We start from the raw sequence: 20174 nt of genomic DNA, 5'->3' as shown, positions 1-20174 counted from the left end.
CTGAAGCATCAGATGGGCACTTAGCCTATGAGGATAAGTATGGTTTGCAAGCCCATGGTGGGGTGATAGGCTATTGGGACGTTGGATGTTAATATCCCCTCCCTCACCAGCTGGGTCAGAAAAGGTAAGCTTAGACTCATCTGTGAACTCAGGTCTTCCCGGGTGGAGGGAGAACAAGTTGAAAGTTCAACAGCATGAGCAGGGATCCCAGGTCACTGCCTCTTGGTAAAGATAGTAAAGCAATCTGCATTCATTGGATTTGGACCTGAGTCACCAAGTAAAAAGGGAACACGTGAGCAGTGTCTCTGGAAGCAGACTCCCTAACTTTATCCATGCCTCAATTCCATTTCAATTTATTCCTTGATTTGTTTTCTCAACATAATATGCTGTCCTTCATGCACAGAGATGACCCTGATGACTCACACATCAACATGAGCTATTTTTTTCCAGCAGTGGTCTCGAATTTTCACTTATCCATCCAACATGTGTTTGTGCAAAATGGCTGTCTGGGATAGGGGTACACTGATCAGCCTCAGACTGCAGCAAAGCTAAGCAGCCCACAGGCGGATTGAATAAATATATGGCCTTGGTCCCCTGGGATGCCCATACTCAAGCCAAATAGGCTGACAGGAGATTGAGAATGGTGGAAAGGACACGCAATCTGAAGTCAGAGGCCTGGGTTCAAGTCTTATCTCTGCCAGTCCCTAACAATGTGATCTTAGCTGCATCTCACATGCCTTTCAGGGGCTCAGACCCCTCACCTTAAAATGTAGGAATACATTTTATATTGGAAGTATAATAATACCTACCACTCGTGATGCTTGTGATGATAAGTCTAAGGTCATATAAATGAAAGCACACCTGATCATCTACAAAGTTAATATTATGAATGTTCTTGTAAATTGATAAATACTCTTTATTATTACAAATATCAATACTATTATTACTAATTACCTACAGACCACAAAACTAGGTCCTGCTCAGAGATGAGATTCCCATCTTCTGAAACGTATTGTGCCCAGAAAAAGCATCAGAAATCAAGCAACAGGATGGCCCGCTCTCACTGAACATGGTACACCTCATGTCATCCAACCCAAGGAGCCCCTTCACGTGTAGGCCCAGCCTCAGGGGGCCCCACTGCCCGAGACTTCTCCCCACCAACCTCTACCACAACTCCACTACTTGGAAGGTCTTCAAACCGAACTTACAATTCCCGAAGACTCAGTGTCTGGAAGAGCTGCCATGACAGTGTGGTGAGCCGGTTACTGGACAGATTTCTGCAAGATGGACAAATAAAGGGGAAATTAAAGGACGCATCTGGCATAAGTAATGCTCTCGGTAGTAAGCTCCGTCATTTCACAGGAGCCTGGCTTTGTTCTTCGTCTTCTCCTTTGCTCCATTCTGCTATCCATACATCTGCCAGTAGTGGAGGCCACAGATGAGGTTTGGAGAAGATTCTGAGACCTTTTAAAGACAAGGTTTTACAAATCAAAACAAACAACAGAGTTTTCCTGGTCATTCTCCCATATCCTCTCACCATACCAAAAGTTCAGGGAGGCTTTCTGAAGCTCTTCTCCTACAGGGGGACAGAGAGCTCTCAGGGTACACAAGCCAAAAAGTTATTCCTTTTTTATTATTATTATTGAGGTAGACTCGATGTACAAAAAAGCTGTGCATCTTTAATGTAGATGTCTTGCTGAGTCCGAAGGTAAGTATACATCTGTGAAACCATCACCAAAAATGATGCCATAAACTTAACCATCACCTCTAACCATCTAACCTCTAACCATTACCTCTTGTTTTTTTGTGTGTGTGATAAGAACATTTAACATAGGCTACCCTCTTAGCAAATTTTTAAGCATACAATACAGTATTGTGAATTATGCAGTCTGCTGTACTGTAGATCTCTAGGACTTACTCATCTTGCATAACTGAAGCTATGTACCCTTTACCAACAAGCAATCTTAGTCACACAGCTCGAAAAAACTCCACAGGTCACCTACATTCCTTCCAGCTGGTCCCTCCCCCAGCAAACATGCCCAGCAGTGATCAAGTCATCAGCCTTTTGTTCACACTTCTGCTCCCCTCCTAATGGCTCTTTAATTGTTTTCATTAGGATGTACAGGGGAAAGGAGTCGCCATTAGCCTTCTGAATAAAAGAAGAAACACGCCCACAGCTATTACTTTGCCAGGATCAACAAACAACTTTTGATGTGATAACAGCCCTTAAAGGCAACAGTTCACGTGGCTGGAATGAAGTGGCACCCCAGGAACAAGGGACTCATCTACTGAGGAGAACGGACGCAGGAAGCATCCCACTTAGGTAACTATCTATCCACACACACACAAGCATGTGTGTATTTGTGTCTATTAAACATGTAGGTAATAAATGCAAACACAGCCTCTTGTTTACACGCACACGCATATGCTTACAGGTGCATCTATATTTAGATGACTTCTACAACGAATATTTGTTGAGAGCCAAATACAGCCTACACTGTGGAATGAGGGGGTGGACAATTGATAAGGTCCCTCTGGGACTTATATTCAAGTTACAAATGAACAAACAAGAGAATTGCCGTTTGTGATGGGCAGAAGGAGGGGTATAAACAAAATGACGGAGGGAACTGATGTGGGAGAGCGAGAGGGCTACTTTGAGAGGGCCAGGTGCTCAGCGAAGTGCACCTGAGAAGGTGACACTGGAGCAGGGACAAGAAGAGAGAGAAGGAGCCGAGTGCCAGGGGAGGAGTGTTCAAGGCAGTGGAAGTAGCAAGTGCAAAGACCTGGGAGGGACCAGGGACCAGAAAGGAGGCCAGTGAGGAAGGAAGTAGGCGACAGCGGTCTGGGGTAAGCAGGAGAGGGGACAGGCCACTCCCACCTTGCCGGCCATGGTAAGGGGTTTGGATTTGAAGGAGCAATGGGAAGGCGTTGGATGGTTTTAAGTAGGGAAGTGGCATAATCTAATTATCGTTTTTAAAAATAGGAGGCCAAGCCTGGAAGCCGGCAGACCAATTAGGAGGCGGCTGCAGTATTCCAGGCGAGAAGAGGGAGGAGAGAGAATTAAGCAGATGGATTCAAGCGAGGTGGTGAACTTCCTATTGGATGGGATCTGGGAGAAGGAGGGAAAGACACTTGAGCAACCAGGTGAGTGGTGAGCCGACGAAGGCTGCAAAAGGGTCACATTTGGTGGGGAGGTGGGGACCAAGAGCCTCTCCCTTGCAAATACTAAGTTTGAGATGCCTGTTAGCCATCCAAAGGCAGAAAGCCAGCAGCATGCTAGATGCCTGGGTCTAGAGCTCAGGGGAGAAGTTCAGGCCGGGTGAGACCACATAGAGTAAACACAGCTCACTGGATGAACAGATACTCAAATACGAGCACAGCCTTGTATCTGAGGCAGCCCTGTCTTTGGTGACAGCCTGTGACTGTGCGGGGAGGCAGCCCCCATTCTGAGGGTTCAGGGGACTGCAGAGAATGGAAGAGAGCCACAGGTAGGTGACCCCCACGTTTATTGCTCTGCTCCCTCCCCTGCACCCAGCACTCTCTCCTTTCAGAGTCCTTAAGCCCACACAGCCCTCTCTAGGATAGCCCCCCAAACCCCACACTCCCACCTCTTCCTCTCAGCAGGGCTGGAGGGCACTGGTATGAGTGACCACACAGGCTCTCACTGAAAGTCTAGAAACCTTAACCCATCCGCACTCGCAGCTTCACAAAACCGCTTACAACTGTGCATCTTATTCCGACAAACTTCCTCCATCGCCCACTCATCAGGACAGAGGTGAGGAAGGAAGTATGTGATGACCACTTGAGGACACTGTTGGGGCACAGCTCCCAGCAGGCACCCCCCTCCTCCTTGAGAGGGTGGAACAGGGGGTCAGACACATCCCCCCACCGAATGGCTGACCTTATACTACTTAGTGGACCTCGAGCTCGGAACTTGGGGTCAAGGGCAACAAGTTTCGGTACCGCCTTATGAGCCTCCATCACCATTCTCCTTCAAGACGTTTCAGTAAATGTGAGTGTTTGCTTCATCCAGGCAGAAGTCTCTGTTTCATTTTGCTTTTCCTAATTTGCTGCCTATGCACAACCGCATCATCAATGGCAGCAGAAGTCACACACGGCCCAGCCCACCGTGAGCTCTCCACCCCACCCCAGCGCTGCCTTGAACAAAACCTGCAGTTCTAAAGCTGAGCAGCAGCATCCTGTGGGAGTCAGCAGCTGGAAGCCCCAGATGCACTGAGCCCTGGGAAATAGGCAACCTGTCGGCAGGAAGGAGAAGCTGGAGACGGGAGTAGTCCAGGGCAAGGGGGCACCCTCGCCCATCTCCGAGGGAGGAGCAGCCAGGGAGCGTGCCAGCAGTTCTTGGGGAGCCCAAGGCAGGGAGCAGGCTGCCAGCAATGTCCTTTCACAAAGGTCATGTTTTGCTACATTAGGCAGAAATGTCAAGAGAAAATTGGATTCTGAAAGAAAATAACAGGCATTCCGGGCAAATAGAGAATAAGAAATAGCATTATCTCCTTATTATAAGTTGTGGGGGGAGGGGCCTGGGACACCTGGAAGGGGGGACATCCTGCTCTCCCAGGGGTGTCCCAGCTTCAGCTCCTTCTCCCCCCACCCCCACCCCCACCCACTGAGCCCCACAGGAGGAGAAAGGGCCCCTGGGATTCCTCCAGCTCTCTGACCAGAGGGACCGTGCTCCTGGGCTCTGTCCCCGACTGCCACTTCCCTCCCCGCTGCCTCACTGGGGCACAGGGCACCTTCTCCTCTTGCTGGAGGGAGAGATGGCCCTTACTCCTTCCACAGGCCAGCCGCTCTCCTCTTCTCACACCTGCCTGCCTCCCGCACCACAACCACGTCAACAGCTGCCAATCCCTAAGAGCTGACTAAGCACAGAATACTGTGTTGAGCACTTTTGCGTTCATGATCTCATTTAATATTTACAGCAATATACAGAGTTGGTATTGCTATTATCTCCAAGCTACAGCTGAGGAACCTGGGGCTCAGAGGTTGCTGTCCAAAGTGGAATGGCTCTGAGTGGCCTTAACGAAAAGATTCCAGCACCAGGCAACAAGTAACATACCCAGGAGCATTTGCAACCAACACACAGACATGTAAATTCCAAAGTACACACACGCAACCCAGTGTGTGTTCCCAGAGACAGCGACACTGTGCTGCATGGGTCCCAGTAAGAGGGCAATGCACACAACCTGTGCAACTGTACACAGCGCCCTACCAGAAACGCACAATAGAAGCATCTAGCCCCGGAGAAAAACTTATACACAAAGAACAAGGAAGGCAAGCTGAGGCCCAGGGCTTTAAGAGAATTACCATCCCCTCAGAACTCACTGCCCCTGATTTTCCTTCCAGCCGGTGCCTCACCTGTATTCACTTGTCATCAGTTATTGATGGGCTGGTGACCCTGCTCATCAGACAAGAGTTTAATTAAGAACCACCTTGCCTCTGGGCCCCGCAGCAGCCTCTTCCTGGAGCCTCCTCCCTAACAGATCCATTATCACCCGTTGCTGACTTTTGCTTGGGTCAATGGCCGGTTTCCAAGCCACCTGACCATCGGAATTAATTTGGTGAGCAAGATTTTACGAGATGATGCATCAAACACTTCCCCAAAATCAAGCTCTGTGACAATGCCCCTCCATCCCTCATCTGAGACTAGCAAACAAAGTAATTAATTTTGTCCTGCACTACTGGCTCTCTCACAGCCCAGACTCTGGGGCCCAGGGTAATGAGCGATGATGGTGCAGTGACTGGGCGCTCTGGGAGCAGGGAGTCAGAGGCACAGATGGCCAAGCTCTGACCTGGGGAGGGCTGGGGCTGAGAGGGCCTCTCCTGCATTAACCCTGTAGGGAACAGGGCTCTTCCCAGGCTTGGTAAGCTGTCCCATGACCCTCCCAAAGGGGGCACGCAGTGCAGCAGAACTCAGCCCCACAACTGGGGAGGATGTCACCCTCTACCCTAGGGACACTACTGTCCAACAATAGGGTCACTCAAGATGGACCCTGTTGCCAAGAGAAGCCAACCAGATAAATTCTTGTTGCCCCAAACACCCCACATCCTTTGAAGCTGAAAGTTGAAACGGGGATGCTGAGCCCCATCCACAAAGTGATGCTGAAGATGGAGGGCTCCACGGATTTCCTGGATCGGGGTGGGGCGGACACTAAGAGCACCGCCTCTTCCATGGGCAGAGGCAGGCCCAGGAGAACTCGAGTGTGCAAGGGACTGTTGGTAGCAGGTGCCCTGCCATCCCCGGGCAACTAAACCAGACTGCCCCACCCCTGCCCCCCCATTCAGCCTGGCCTCCCCACCTGTTCATGTCAACACCGCAGACCCCTCGTCGGGCTCTGCTCTGCTCCCACATCAGCTCCTGGATGCTCACTCCACCTCTGCGTCTCCTCAGTCCCTCTCACTTTGGTTTTCTCTTCTATTGTTATGGGCTGAGTTGTGTCCCCCCAAATTCATCAGTTGAAGTCACAACCCCCAGGACCTCAGAATGTGACTGCATTTGGAGACAGAGTCTTAAAGAGGTGATTGAGGTTAAATGAGATCATTGGGGTGGGGTCTCATCCAGCATGACTGGTGTCCTCATGGGAAGAGAGTGGAAAACAGATAAGCACAGAGGGAGACCATGTGAAGACACAGGGAGAAGATGACCATCTGCAAGCCAAAGAGAGAGGCCACAGAAGGAACCAACCCTGCTGACACCTTGATCTTGGGCTTCCAGCCTCCAGAACCATAAGAAAATAAATTTCTGTTGTTTAAGCCACACAGCCTGTGGTATTTTGTTACAGCAGCTGAAGCAGACTAATACACTGTCCTCAGCCCCATGCCTGCCCCGAGGCCCTGAAGGCCAAATCAGCTGCCCCACTGTGACTCCTGAAGGCCTGCAGTCGTGAGTTTCAGTCACTGCCTCACTCTGTCTGCCCGGCTGCTCCAGGGAACCCGCTTCCCAACCAGGTTCCAACCGCTCAGATCCAACTGCTATCTGCCCAGTGGGTCAGCTCCCCCCCGGGCATACCTTAGTCTCCTCCTGCAGAAGATTGTCAAAAGAGAAAAGAGAGAGCCAGGGGTGTGTTCAGCTTGCATTCCAAAGATGAAGGCCACAGTGGCTGACTTCTCCGAGAGACTCATTCTGCTGCTTGCACAAAGCCCTGTGCTGAGCACCGTACGGACTCAGGGCATTAAGCACAGTTAACCAGAAAGCAACAAAGGTCCAACCCCACTGATCCACAGGACCCCAGGGGCTGTGGCTCACTGGCTGCCATCACCATGATGTAAATCTTAGTCCTTTCATCCACGAAGGCAGCATTTTGAAAGGTGCAATTCTTCCTTCCTGAAGGTCCAACCCCCCCCCCACCCCACCCAGCTATCTGTCTGTCCTCTTCTGATTTTCTCCATCAAAGAAGTACTTCCTTGGTCTTCTTGGCAACAGCCAGCTCCCTCCCCTGCCACTCCATGCCAGGATTCCTTTGAAATTGCTGAAGAATCTGGAAGAAAGGTCAAGAAAGGGGAATCCCTGACGCAGCACCCACCCCACAGAGAGTTTGCTGAAAAGGAGCAAACCAGGGAGAAGGGTCAGGCTGATGGTCCACTGCCCACTTCTCCAGAAGCCAGGGAACTCACGCCTCACCAGCCTTGACCTTGAGATCTCCGTGCACAGTCAGCTCCACACCACGAATGGCTGCAGCCCACCATGCGGAGCGGTTAAGGGGGCTGCCATCAACCTTCTTAGGTTGAATTGGTGGGAGGGAAGGGAGCACCATACACTTTTGTCACCGAGGCCTGCCACCAGCCACCAAGGAGGCCCCCCCACAGCCAACCCCTCACAATCCAACGCCTGTGACGGGGAAGCAGGTGCTGTCACCCAAGTTCCTCTTGAAGGCCAAGAAATATTTTTCTACATCATGGATATATTTGCTTTTCCCTCAATTAAATTGCTGTAAAAGGGAGTGGGGGTTAAAGCCATTTGAGCCATTTTTATTCGGCTAAATTACACTGGATGGCTCATTTAATGAACTTTAACGAAGCCAAAATGCTTTCTCTAATCAAATCTCAAGTGACGTGACTGGTGTCTCGACCTTCAATCAGGAGACTCAGGCAGCTCTTCCACAAGGCCTGAGGCGGGGCTAACCCAGGGCTTCCCAGAGCGTGTTCCTCAGAATCCAAGGTCGGCAGAATGTTAATGGGCATTACAAGGGAAAAAAATGCATGCTGCTTGAAAAATGGGGTACTAAACAAAATTAAACAGCCTTATTCACTGCAGAACTTCTCAGAGCCTTTGCTAAGAGAAGGATCTGGTCTAGTGAATCACTCAAATTGACTGGACCACAGAACCTTCTCCATGGAGCATCTAGCATAAATATCACCACCCCGCATAACATACTTAGAGAAAGGATGGCTGTGAGAAGAAATATATATTTGGTCTTCATCCCCAGTTCCTGGCTCACTGCTCCCAAAACCCTTGGAATTTCCTTAGTGATAAGAGTCATGTGAGCATCTTTTGTTAGAATAGTTGGTCTCTTGTCCTCAGATCATGAAATTGCTTCAGAGAATGAGGTGACCTTTGGAAATCCCTTAAAAATAGGGGTGCTGGTTGCCAGGGGAACCAACCATGAATAAAATGTTGGAACTTTTAGTCCTACCCCCTGATTTCCAGGAAAGAGAGAGGGGCTAGAGATTGAATCAATCAACCACGGCCAATGACGTAAGCAATCATGCCTGTGTCATGAAGCCTCCATAAACACCCAAAAGGAAGGTGTTTGGAGAGCTTTCAGGTTGGTGAACCAGAGCTCTTCCATGTGCCACTGAGCTGGGCCTCAAGCTCCATGAGGACAGAGCGCCTCTGCTCGGGACCCTGCCCTGTGTATCTCTTCACCCGGCTGCTGATTCCCATCCTTTAACATCCTTGGTAATACACTGGCAACCTAATGAGTAAATGAGTTTCCAGAGTTCTGTGAGCCACTCCAGCAAATTAATGAAACCCAAGGAGGCTCTCGGGGAGAATCCGTTTCCTTAGATTTGGACCCAAGGAAGGGTCATGGGAATTCCTGATTTATAGCCAATTGGTCAGCAGCACAGGCGACAACCTGGACTTTCGATTAGCATCTAAAGCATGAGTGTGTGTGTGTGTGTGTGTGTGTGTGTGTGTGTGTGTGTGTGTAGGGCAGGGGGACCCTGAGAAATCGGATGCTGTCTCTGGATAGATAGCGTCAGAAGTGAATTGAATTGAATTGCAGGACACCCAGGTGGGGTCTGAGAACTGCTTGGTGCTGTGGGGAAAACCCCACACGTTGGAATTGGGTGCAGAATCATTAACAGCTGGATGCAGGGGCCAGCAAGCAGTGGCCTGTGGGCTGGAAGTCTGTTTTTGGAAATAGAGGTTTATGGGAACACAGCCACGCCCATCCGTTTACATGCTGTCCTAGGCCAGGTTCTAGGTGCAATAATGGTCCTCCAAAGATGTCCAGATCCTGGTCCCTGGAATCCGTGAATATGTCAACTTCCATGGCAAAAGGGACTTTACAGATGTGATTAAGAGAATGGACCTGGAGATGGGAAATTATCCTTAATTATCCCGCAGCCCCAGTGTAGTAACAAGGATCCTTAAAAGGGGAAGAAGGAGGCAGAGAGAGATGTGACTAAGGAAGGACAGAGAGATGTAATGTGCCGGCCTTGAGGGAGGAAGGAGCCACAAGCCAAGGAATGTGCATGACCTCCAGGAGTTGAAGAAGGTGAGGAAACGCATTCTCCTCTAGAGCCTCCAGGAGGGGACACAGCCCTGCGGGCACTGTGATTTGAGCCTGTGAGACCGTGCTGGACTTCTGACATACAGAGTGTAAGGCAATATATTTGTGTTTTGAAGCCACAAAGTGTACAGTAATTTGTTACAGCAGCAACAGAAAACTAAGCCAGGTCACTTTCGTATTAGACCATCAGAGCTGAGTAGTTGCAACAGAGACCAAGCAACCCACAAAGCCTAAAATATTTAGTATGTGGCCCTTTTACAGAAAATATCTGCCAATCCCTGGTCTAGCCCAGCATTTGCCAGTAGAAATATAATGCAAGCCATATATGTTATTTAAAAGTCACATTTTCAAAAGTGAAAAGAGGTGAAATTCGTTGTATTAATATATTTTACCCAATACATCCAAAATATCAATTCAACATGTGATCAATATAAAAAAATACCAATGAGATATTTCATATTCTTTTTTTTTTTCTTTTTTGGTACTGTGTCTTTGAAAGCGACAGGTATTTTACACTCACAGCAGATCTCAATTTGGACCGGCCACATTTCAAGTGCTCGCTAGCCATGGGTGGTCAAGGCCACCATATTGGACAATGCAGCATTAGGCCATAGGTCAAGGCCAGGCACTGATGCATTGACTGAGGTCCTCAGTGGAGAGGAACAGTTGACAGGTGGAGAAGTATAAGTGCAAGTTCCCCAAAGTCAAGTCAGGGGTCCTTTCCCCAGGTGCCAGTCTGTCCCAGAGTCCAGCATGGAGATTGTTGTACGAAAAGAAATTTCTCCAGTTGTCCCCAAGTACACTGCAACATCACTGAGGAGCTGCCAGTGTCCTCTTGAGCTGGAGAAGCTCAGGGCAGGAGGGAAAAGAGAGGCCAGGACTTGCCAGGTGCTGAGGGGGTGAGGAAGGACCATGGCTAGACACATGAGGAGACCAGACTTGAGCACAGATTGCTGGACTCTTCCAGAATGCAGGCTCCCCCTGGAATTTCAAGTCTTCCCAAGCAATGACCTCAATCTCCTGTTCCCATGTACTCTCTCACCACCCACCTCCCTCCCCAGCCCCTCAGTCCCCTCCCCGAACTAACCCTAATGACCCACCATGAACAGAACGGTCTCCCCAGGCTGACCTCACCCTACAGCTTCCTGGCCCTCCTCCCTCTCCACGCCATTGCCCCACGTGCTCGCCGCGCCTTTCACGCTCCTGCCCCCATCCCGCAGGCGCGGTTTACTGGCTTCCAAGCATGGCCAGTGCCACCCACTCTGAACCCTTCCTTCCCTCCTCTTTCTCATTCTGCCTTTTGCCTGGGCCTTGACTACAGCCCACATGTCAGACCGGCTTTGAATGACAGCTGTGCTCACGTTGGCCTCCCCCATCAGCCTGCTCTTATTGAAGGCAAAGAACCATTTCTTTCCAGTTTGATATCCTTCATAGCACCTGGAACACAAGTGCTCAATCAATGTGCAGCAAGTTCAAACAATTCCCACGGAACTTCGGCAGCACATGGCTCTGGGTACCAGTCCTGCCTCCGTTGCTTCTGTACCCAATGACCCTGAGTAGGTACTTAATCTCTCTGTGCCTCAGTTTGCTCGTTTGTAAATTGGAGATAACAATAGGGCGCGTCCCCTCGGGTTGTGGCAAGGATTAAAGGGAGTATGGCCAACGGGGTCCAGAAAGCAGCTGGTGCACTGTGTGGCCCTCGAAAAACACGATCCATCAGTGCCCCTGCATGGCATCTCTCCCCTCATCTGCCCATCCCCATCACCCCTGAAGCTGCCCAAGCCCATTAACACAAATGCCAGAGGCCCAGGCAATGCCCCCCTGAATTCCAGCATCAACGAAATCTCAGTTCAACAAAACAACACAGAAACCCATTTGAATCAGACAGCAGGTAGCACCGCTCTCCTGGAGATGAGCTGGTGTCTGTGCTCCTGTCCCTCACAGCCCAGCCCTCGCATGCTTGGGCAGAGCCTGAAGGCCCCACAGGTCCCGGGAAGATGCAGCACTCCCCCTGAGGCCCAGGGCCGCGGTTTGGTCAGAATCTGCCCTGCATCTGGGTCTTCACCACGCTGCCAGGCCCAGGGAAGGCCTGAGAGCCAGCTTCGTCCCTTCACGCTGTCTGTTTCACACCAGACCGCGAGTGTTATTGAGACTATTCTGGGGGATTTTGCTCCTTGGGAGTTTCTTTTCAGACAAATGAACCAAAAGCTAGTTGCCCTGAAGCATGTGAGCTTTCTCTGGAGCCCAGTGGGTGCAGCCTGGCAGATACTAGGCATTCCTGCCGTGGCAGAGCAGGGCAGGCCCACCGCCTCAAGAGAGGCTCCGGGACATGGCCATGGGGCCAGGGCATCAGATTCATTTTTCACTCAAGAGCTGTCATGACAAGGGAAAAACAAAGACCCAGACAGCATCGGTGGGAAAATCAAACCACAACTACTAACTAACAGCAAAGAGGGGGCCATTGAGGAAGGAGGGAACCCGAGGGGAGCACGGCTGTGGGCCACACCTGGGGGCTAATAAGACAACTGTCCGAGGGTACTGGCAGGACTGGGGAAACTGAGTCCACAGAAGGCTGGCAGGAGTGGGGCTGGAAAGGGCAGGAGTGCCATGCTGCTCTTCAAGATGCAGGAAGGATATACCTGCCAATCACCTTGTAGCAAGACCAGTCACCTGTCCTCGTTCTGAGATCTACTCTTGGGATTCAACAAAAATCTACGACTCTCTTAGGAACAACAGAATTGTGAGAAGAAAGCTGCTCCGGGCCTGTTTACAAAGAAATCTGATTAGGCCAACCTTGCCTCGATCCCTCCTTCAAGATAAGTGGTCGGAGGGCACACAGGCCATGGGTGGGTCTGGGAAGCTCCTAGGGGCAAGCTCTCCAACTCTGGGCACCAAGGTCACCTGGAGGCTTGCACAAACCAGACAGCGAAGACCCACCTCCCTGAGTTTCTGATTCAGGAGGTCTGGCCTAGGACTTGCACTGCCAAGCAGTTCCCAGGGGATGGTGATGCTGCTGCTCCAGGAACCACTTTCAGAACCACCGATCCAGTGAAATTCAGTTTTCCCAGTGAATTCCCTTTGGTTCCTATCAAATCCTCCTGTCCTGAAAAGTCGGACGAGCATCCATATATGAGAGAATAAAACAGTCATGTGTCCGGATGTAAAGAGACACTGTCAGGAGCCGAGGAATTACTGCAAGGGCTCCTGGGAACAGATGCCACTATTAATAACTAGAAAGGGGACTTGGCGAACCCCGTCTGAAACCCAGTGGAGGGTTGCCGATTGGGAGGTGCCACAGGGCAGTCTGGAGAAGGCTGTCACAGCCCTGGAAACTGAGAACACGAGCCAGTGGGGTTCCTGCTGCCCGAAGCCTCCTGGAAGTGCAGGACCAGTCTGGTTGCTCTCTCGCCCCCCACCCCTACCCAGCAGGGTTCCTCTGAGTGGAGGGGCTAGTTTTACCACCTGGATGCCATCTCAGGGAAACTCATGGGGGCTCCCTCCAGGAAGCAGACCTCTTTGAACGCCATGTCTGGTGATCCTGCCGGACAGAGGAGGCTAAAAATCAGAGCAAGTGAGAGGGGCAGTGAGGGAGGTCCAGGCAGCCGTGGGGGGCACAGACCTGCAGAAAGGGAGCAGAGAGAGAGCCAGGGAGACGAGACTGAGCATCCAAAATGCTGAGCGTGACGGAAGGCTGGGGCGGGGGTCCTCAGTGACGATGGCCGAGAAGGTGGTGCTGAGGGAGAGCGGGGAGACAGGCACAGGGCAAGGGGGCCAGAGCCACACCCAAGGAGGAACGGCTGTGCCTGGGCCTATCGAGAGAGGCCACACTCCTGGCTGCCCGAGAGGGGTCCCCTTGAGGCCAGAGGACAAGCCAAGAAGCAGGGACTTTAGCACAGAGCCTGAGGTATTTTTCCAGGAGCCTGGAGCACGGTGTCATCGACTCGGGTCAAAGGCTTAAGTGAGACTGCTCTCTGGAGTGGCCCGGGCAGAGCAGCAGTGACTTGCTGACAGCTGCCTGAGGGCTTCTGGTGCCTTTGAACCCAGCAGCGCAGGCCTCCCTGTCCCACCGCTTCCCAGGGCAGAGTCTGCGGATTTAAAGCAGCTGCACGCTGTCTGCCTCCTTTCCAGCATGCCCGGGGGGACACGTGAACGCCACGGGCATTGGGGTCTTCTCAGGAGTCCGAGTCACGGGGACTCAGCCGTGGAGATCAAGTGAGGAACTAGGTAACGGATTGATTTTTAGTATGGAGCATATGGGAATGGACGGCACAGGGAGAACCCATCCGGGCGGCGTGATGGAGAGTCTCTTGTCCCCACTGTATCGCTCCAGGAGGCCACATCATGTAGGGCAGGCAGAGCTTCTCAACGGGGGTCCCCAGACCAGCAGCATCAGCCTCACTGGGACTTGTTAGAAACGCACATTCTCAGGCCCCACCGCAGACCTGCTGAGTCGCAAACTCTTAGGTGGGTCCAACACCCCATGTTGTATCACATTCTCCAGGGGATGCTGACGCACGTTCACATGCAAGAACCACTGGTGCAGAGGTAAAGAGCATGGACTTTGGAGCCAGACAGTCAGGCTGGACTCTCAGCTCTGGCCCTCCCAAATTGTGTGACCCACCCTAAGAAAGATATGGAACCTCTCCACATCTGTTTCTCCATCCCGACCACAGTAAGTGATCATCATATCAGCCTTGTGGGGCAGCTTGAGGGATTAAGATGAATTCAAGGCATGTCAAGTGCTCAGTACACATAGTAGGTACTCAGGTGTGGCTGCTGGGGTACTGCAGTGGGTACTAGCAATAGTGGTTGACATGCTCAGTGATTACTATGGGCCAGCTCTCTTTAAAGGTTTTACATATAAGAGCTCACTTAAACACTGCAACGACCCCACAAGGGATATGCCACTGTCAGCATCATCATCTTCATCATCATCATCATCTCTGCTTTACAGGGGGGAAATCACGGGGCAAGGAGGTTCGATAACCTGCTCTGGGTCAGCAGCTGCTGCAAGGGGGGCCCAGGAATTGAAGCCCAGCAGACTGGCTGCAGAGTCTGTGTTCTTTACCACCTAAGAGCAGCAGCACGAGGAGCTGTGTTACTGGGGTTCCAGCTCCCGTTCTCCCAATGTGTGCCCCCACCTGTCACCACCACCAGAACAAGATCCTACTGTTCTTAACCAAATTTGGAAAACATTCCCCACAGCCAGGTCTGGGAGGACTTGAAGTCCTGGTCTCTGAAAGGGGAGCTCCAGTCAAATTTCCCACTCTGTCTCCTGGACTAACTGGCACCATGCGTGAAAGCCAAAAAGGATGGAGATGCATCAGCTAGCACCCGGGACAGGCGTGGAGAGCCATCCCCCAGAGATGGCCTATGTATTCCCCCTTTAGCTACAGTCCAGACCCCAGGCAGTGAGGGGGCCGGTAGAGTCATACACACAATTACACAGGGCTGGAGCATCCTGGAGCCCATTTCCAGGAGGGACGTGGGCAGGAGATCCAAGCTGGAACAAACACGCTGAGCTGCCAATGAGCCAAGTGCAGGCCGGCGTTTTCATTCGCCCGCACCGTGCCGGGGGCTGGGCATATTCAGGGGCTGGCAGGATTCTCAGCCACAAGCATCGCTTCCCACCTCTGCTGTGCCCTCGAGGCCCTGAGGATTTCCCTCTGCACCCATCACATTTTAGAGACAGCAGGCAAAATGGAAGCGCAATAAAGAAATAACAGGGCTCCAGCTTCATATCAAATGCTTGGACCTGTAATGAACCAGCAGCACCTGGGACTAAGAATTCTAAATAAGCCCCAACCACAACAACCCAAATCTCCTCTCCCAGATGCTCTGAGGCACCAGCACCACAGCAAACAAGGATATAAGGCTTCCAGGAGGTTCCATCCTTGTTCACCTGATTTCTAGCTATATAATTCTTGAACAGCTCATTTCACCACGCTGAGCCTCTCCTCTCCAATGAAATGGGAGCACAGTCTCCACCACATTAGATGGTGAGTATCAAATAAAATGATACATGCAGACACCCCACGCAGTGCCCATCACATGTAGGCACTCAATGGAAATGGGCTATCATTACTAGGAGAGATTCACAAAGAAAAAAGCTGATGAGATAACACCTCCCAAGTGACTGTGAACGAGGTGGGGGGTCTGCCAGGGGAGGGGGGATGAAAGGCAGGGCCTACGCTCAAGTTCCCAACTCCTTGGAAGAAAACAGGCGCGTGGAGGCAGCCATCGCGGCAGGAGCAACAAAACAGGAAAACTCGCACCAAACAACGTGCTCAGCAGACGCTGCTAAATGTTTTCCAGTTAATTAACTGATTACATGATAGAACAGAAGGGGATTCGAAAGAGCGCTGTTGACCTTTAAGAATAATTAATATCATCAGGATAGCAAGCTCATCCAAGGAAAATAACGAGGAACATTTTCATATTACATGCATAGCTCTGGATGGGGTGGCAGGTGGGCCTCATCTCAGCAACGCCCCAGCTCCCTCCTCCTGCTCCGGCTTCCTGTCTCCCCGCCACCTCCCCAAAGCCTCTTCCTCCACATCCTGAGACTTCCAGGCAGACCAGGGAGGGCTCTGGACCTCCCACTCCTGCCCCAAAGCAGTTGCTGCCTGGCCCAGTCCTGTGGCCATTCTGTCTGCTAGAGCAACAACAGCAGAGGAAGGAGGGCCGGTGAAGGGTGCCCCCCATCACCGAATGGGAGGGGAGACCTGAAAGGGGCACGTCAGCTTCCCCTTCGCAGCCATGTGGATATCTGGAAGATTCTCTCCCCACCCGGTGCGCTGCCAGAGTCAGCACTTAGCAAGGACACCAGCCCCTGTCTGGGGTGGGTGCCCCTCCTCCTGGCTCTCCTCTCGCACGGTAATTGCCCATCATCCCCTGATGGACTAAATGATACTCCGTCTGATGGCAAACAGTCCACACAATCAGTGAGGTTAAGGGCTCATCCGTCTTAGTCAGAATTCTATTCCCAGCATCCAGCAATGGGGTGGTGTTGAACTGATCTGGAATGAGCTCTCTGTCCTGGACAGCCTCCCTTGACCCTCCGGCTCCTCCAGAAGGCCTGGTCCATGCCTACTGCTCCTCCCTGACTCCCTGGAACGTCCTTCCCCTAAGAGCCTTCCTGACCAGCCCCCAGACCAGTGGCTCTCCCACTCCCATGTTCCCAGAGCATCTTCTCCATCCCTCTAGTTCAGCACTTGTCACACTGTCAAATAATCTGTCTGTCAACAGTCTGGCTTCCTAATACACAGTGGGCATCCTAAGAGACAACATGGCTTTTCTCTGTGTCTTTGTATCCCTGATACAAGCAGTATACCTGGCATACAGTAGGCACTCAGTAAACGTTAGCTGAATGAGCTCAAGGATAAATGGAAGTAATTAGGCTAAAAGGAGGCAAACCCCATACTTGACCCTTCTTTTGATAGTTCCAAAGATACTAGATTAATTCAGTAAGTACTGATGACAAGTGACCCCACATCCTGGTTTGCCTGAATAGTCCCAGTTCACATATGTCATCCTGGGATCCCATCTGGTTAATGCCCCTTTCACCCTCAAAACTGTCCCAGTTTAGAGAATAATTTTACTGAATTCCTACTATGTGCCACACACTCTTCTAGGCGTGGGTTCACGGCACAGAACAAAAGAGATAAGCAAATTATCTAAACAAAATCAGTTTTCGGATCATCCCAGCTTTTACTATACTGGAAGTTGACCTGAATCCCTGCAATCATTCCACACATACTATTTGGTACCTAGTCCATGCCAGGCAATGCTAGGCGCTGGTGCACAGGGGGAACAAGACATGCTTCTTCATGGAAATCTGTTTATTTACTATGTTTCCCGAAGAATCTGGGGGAAGGGGACCTGTCTGAAAAGGCTTTGTTTGTGGCTCAGAATTTGAACTTTCCCCCTGGTCTTGAACCCTTCCGGCTCTGCATGGTGGTGGGACACAGTCAGCTTGGCCACAGTCCCCATGTCCATGCATGTCAGCTGGCCCAGGGCAGGCATCCTTGCTCTAAAATCTCCTGTTACTTCTAATCCTTAGAAAGGGCAGGTCAGAGGGTATTTGCAAGAAAATCCAGAGCTGAAGAACACAAGAGACCCTGGAGAACAATCCCAGACCCCATGACTCCAGGGAGATCCAGCCCCACTTCTGAGCTGCCTCCTTGCTCCCTAGGTCCTCATCTGTCTCCACCCAGACCTCTCCCATCCCAGCTTATTCTAAATTGCTGCAGAGTTCAGGACCCTATAGTTATCCTTATTCCAAGGCTCAAGTAGCTTGGCTTCCCCACATCACCACTCTCTCTCCTCCTCAGTTTCAGAGGTACTGACCCCCTTTCTCACCTTCCTTGACTGCCGGCAGCAGCCGTGTCCTCCCTTCTGAGCTACAGCCGTGGGAAGGGGTCAGCTGCCCCTATCCACCTACGGCACCCCCACCTCGGTCTCACTTCCAATGTCAGCTGAAAACATCTCTTTTCTCCTTTTAATTACACTTCTCTGCTCCCTCCCTGTTATTGGCCTCATGACTCAGGGCTTTAATTTATTCACCAAACAATGTCATTACACCACTGTTCTCTGTAATTTATACCCTGCACAACCTTTTGGCCTCTGTTGTCCAATCCTGCAAAATGTTTGGGAAAAGCAGTGCTCACTCGTATTCCCCAAGGCCTCTCTCCTGCAGACACCCTGCAGAGTCCATGGAAACTTGAAGAGATGAGAAGAACTCTTATCTCATTGAATATCTGGAATCCAGAGCCGACCCCCACCCCCCACCGGGGTTGCCCTTAGATTCTCAGGGAGCTGTTTCTTCACCTGACGCCAGGCTGTGTGAGGATCGAATACAAACGGATGGGAGGCCATTTGTCTACAGAGACAAGACACTTTGAACTGAGACTTAGAGAAATGAGAAGGAGGAGAACAGACAGAAGAAAAGAGCACATGGGTACGTGGGCCTGACAAAGGCTGGCACTCCCAGGGGCGACCATCCACAGGGGGGTCTGAGAACCGCGTTTCCGCTTATAGTTCTTTTCACAAAGCCAAGGCATAGTTTGCACTTTGCTTACAATCACTGTTAAATACAAGCACAAGCACGCAGGCAAATTGCACCGAATGGTTTGAATTTCTCAAGTCTTGTGTTGAAGAGGGTACCAAACTCAACTAGACCTTTTGTAGATGAGGATCGCTGTAGCTGACCTCAACTTCACTTAAAACCTTGAGCTTTGAACACAAGTGCGAAGGATTAATTAACTTGCTAATCATTTTCCCCTGCTATGGGGATTCTTTCCAGAAGCATTAACAATAATCTTGTGAATAAACTAAAGAAAATTGTGATACAGAAATAACTTTCTGAGAAACAGAAATAATGGGCAACATGTATTGAGTACTTGCTAGGAACTAATCACTGATGATATTAGATATTAAAGATATTAGGCCACTGAATCCTCCCCAAAACTTTTTACGGTCCTTATTACGATGATTTATTCTCACTTTAAAGATTAAAAAAATCCATGGCTTAGAGGTTAGGTAGCTGTTCAAGGTCACAAAGCCTGTAATGTTAAAATAGGGCCTGAGTGATTGTGTGTGACTCCAGAATCCACTCCCTTAGCACACTACTACAGGGTGCACCTGTGTGTATTGTGTGTGTGCATGTACACACACAAAAGCCAGAAGCTGTCTCGCCCTCCAGCTGGGGACCCTGTCTTGTACATCCCGGTAAAAGCTTTCCAAGAATGAAGAAGGCACAACATCATGAAGAACAGACCCCCCAGCACCACAACTCAGCCAGCTCTGCTGTGCTTTTCCCACCGTTTGTGTCCCTCTGACTATTCTTGTGAAAAAGCACAGGAAAAATCCACTTGCTCAGGGCCCCATTCAACAGAAACAAAACAGGCTTGGTAAAGGGATCGGCACAGCAATCCTGGAGCACAGACCGTGGGAGCTCTGCCCTGGAGGGAAGAACCCCACTCTAGCTCAGGTCCCCCACCCATCCCATGGCCCTAGACGAGTCCCCACATCAGGGCAACCAAAGTCGTAAGTCACAATCCTCCTCCCCTCTGGGCTGTGCCTGCGAGAGGAGGCGAGAGAAGCACCTCATATCCCCTCCATTGCTTGCATCTGGATCCCACTGGGCAGGCCGGCAGAGAGCAAACCACCTGTCCACCACATGTGCTAGGCTCTCCCCAAATGCCATGTGGCACCTACTTGAGGACACAGGTCACTGTCAGCAGCTGTGATGATGCTAGAAAGAAGACAAGGGGGAGGCCTGGGCGTGGGAGCCTCTCTCTGGGGAGCTGTTCACAGTTCACTGCACCAGGGAGGGCTCCCTGGGCTCTGGCCATGGTGCTGAATCCCCGTGGAGAGGGACACGGAGGTTGAAAGCCGGGTAAGCAAAAATAATAGTGA

General features: G+C 51.0%; 1 protein-coding gene across 8 annotated transcripts in view; it reads right to left on the bottom strand.

Annotated features, from left to right (window-relative positions):
• The window catches only part of NTRK3 (neurotrophic receptor tyrosine kinase 3), a 367286-nt gene that overhangs the window by 261091 nt on the left and 86021 nt on the right, over nt 1-20174 (bottom strand). For all 8 annotated transcript variants that reach the window (XM_044761568.2, XM_070495631.1, XM_070495638.1 and 5 more), the window contains one exon: nt 1209-1277. In XM_044761568.2, the coding sequence (XP_044617503.1) occupies nt 1209-1277 (69 nt within the window). The remainder of the gene's footprint in view (nt 1-1208; nt 1278-20174) is intronic.

This window comes from Equus asinus, chromosome 2 (assembly GCF_041296235.1).
Source record: "Equus asinus isolate D_3611 breed Donkey chromosome 2, EquAss-T2T_v2, whole genome shotgun sequence".
NCBI classification, from domain to species: domain Eukaryota; kingdom Metazoa; phylum Chordata; class Mammalia; order Perissodactyla; family Equidae; genus Equus; species Equus asinus.
This window is presented reverse-complemented; position numbering and strand designations above follow the sequence as displayed.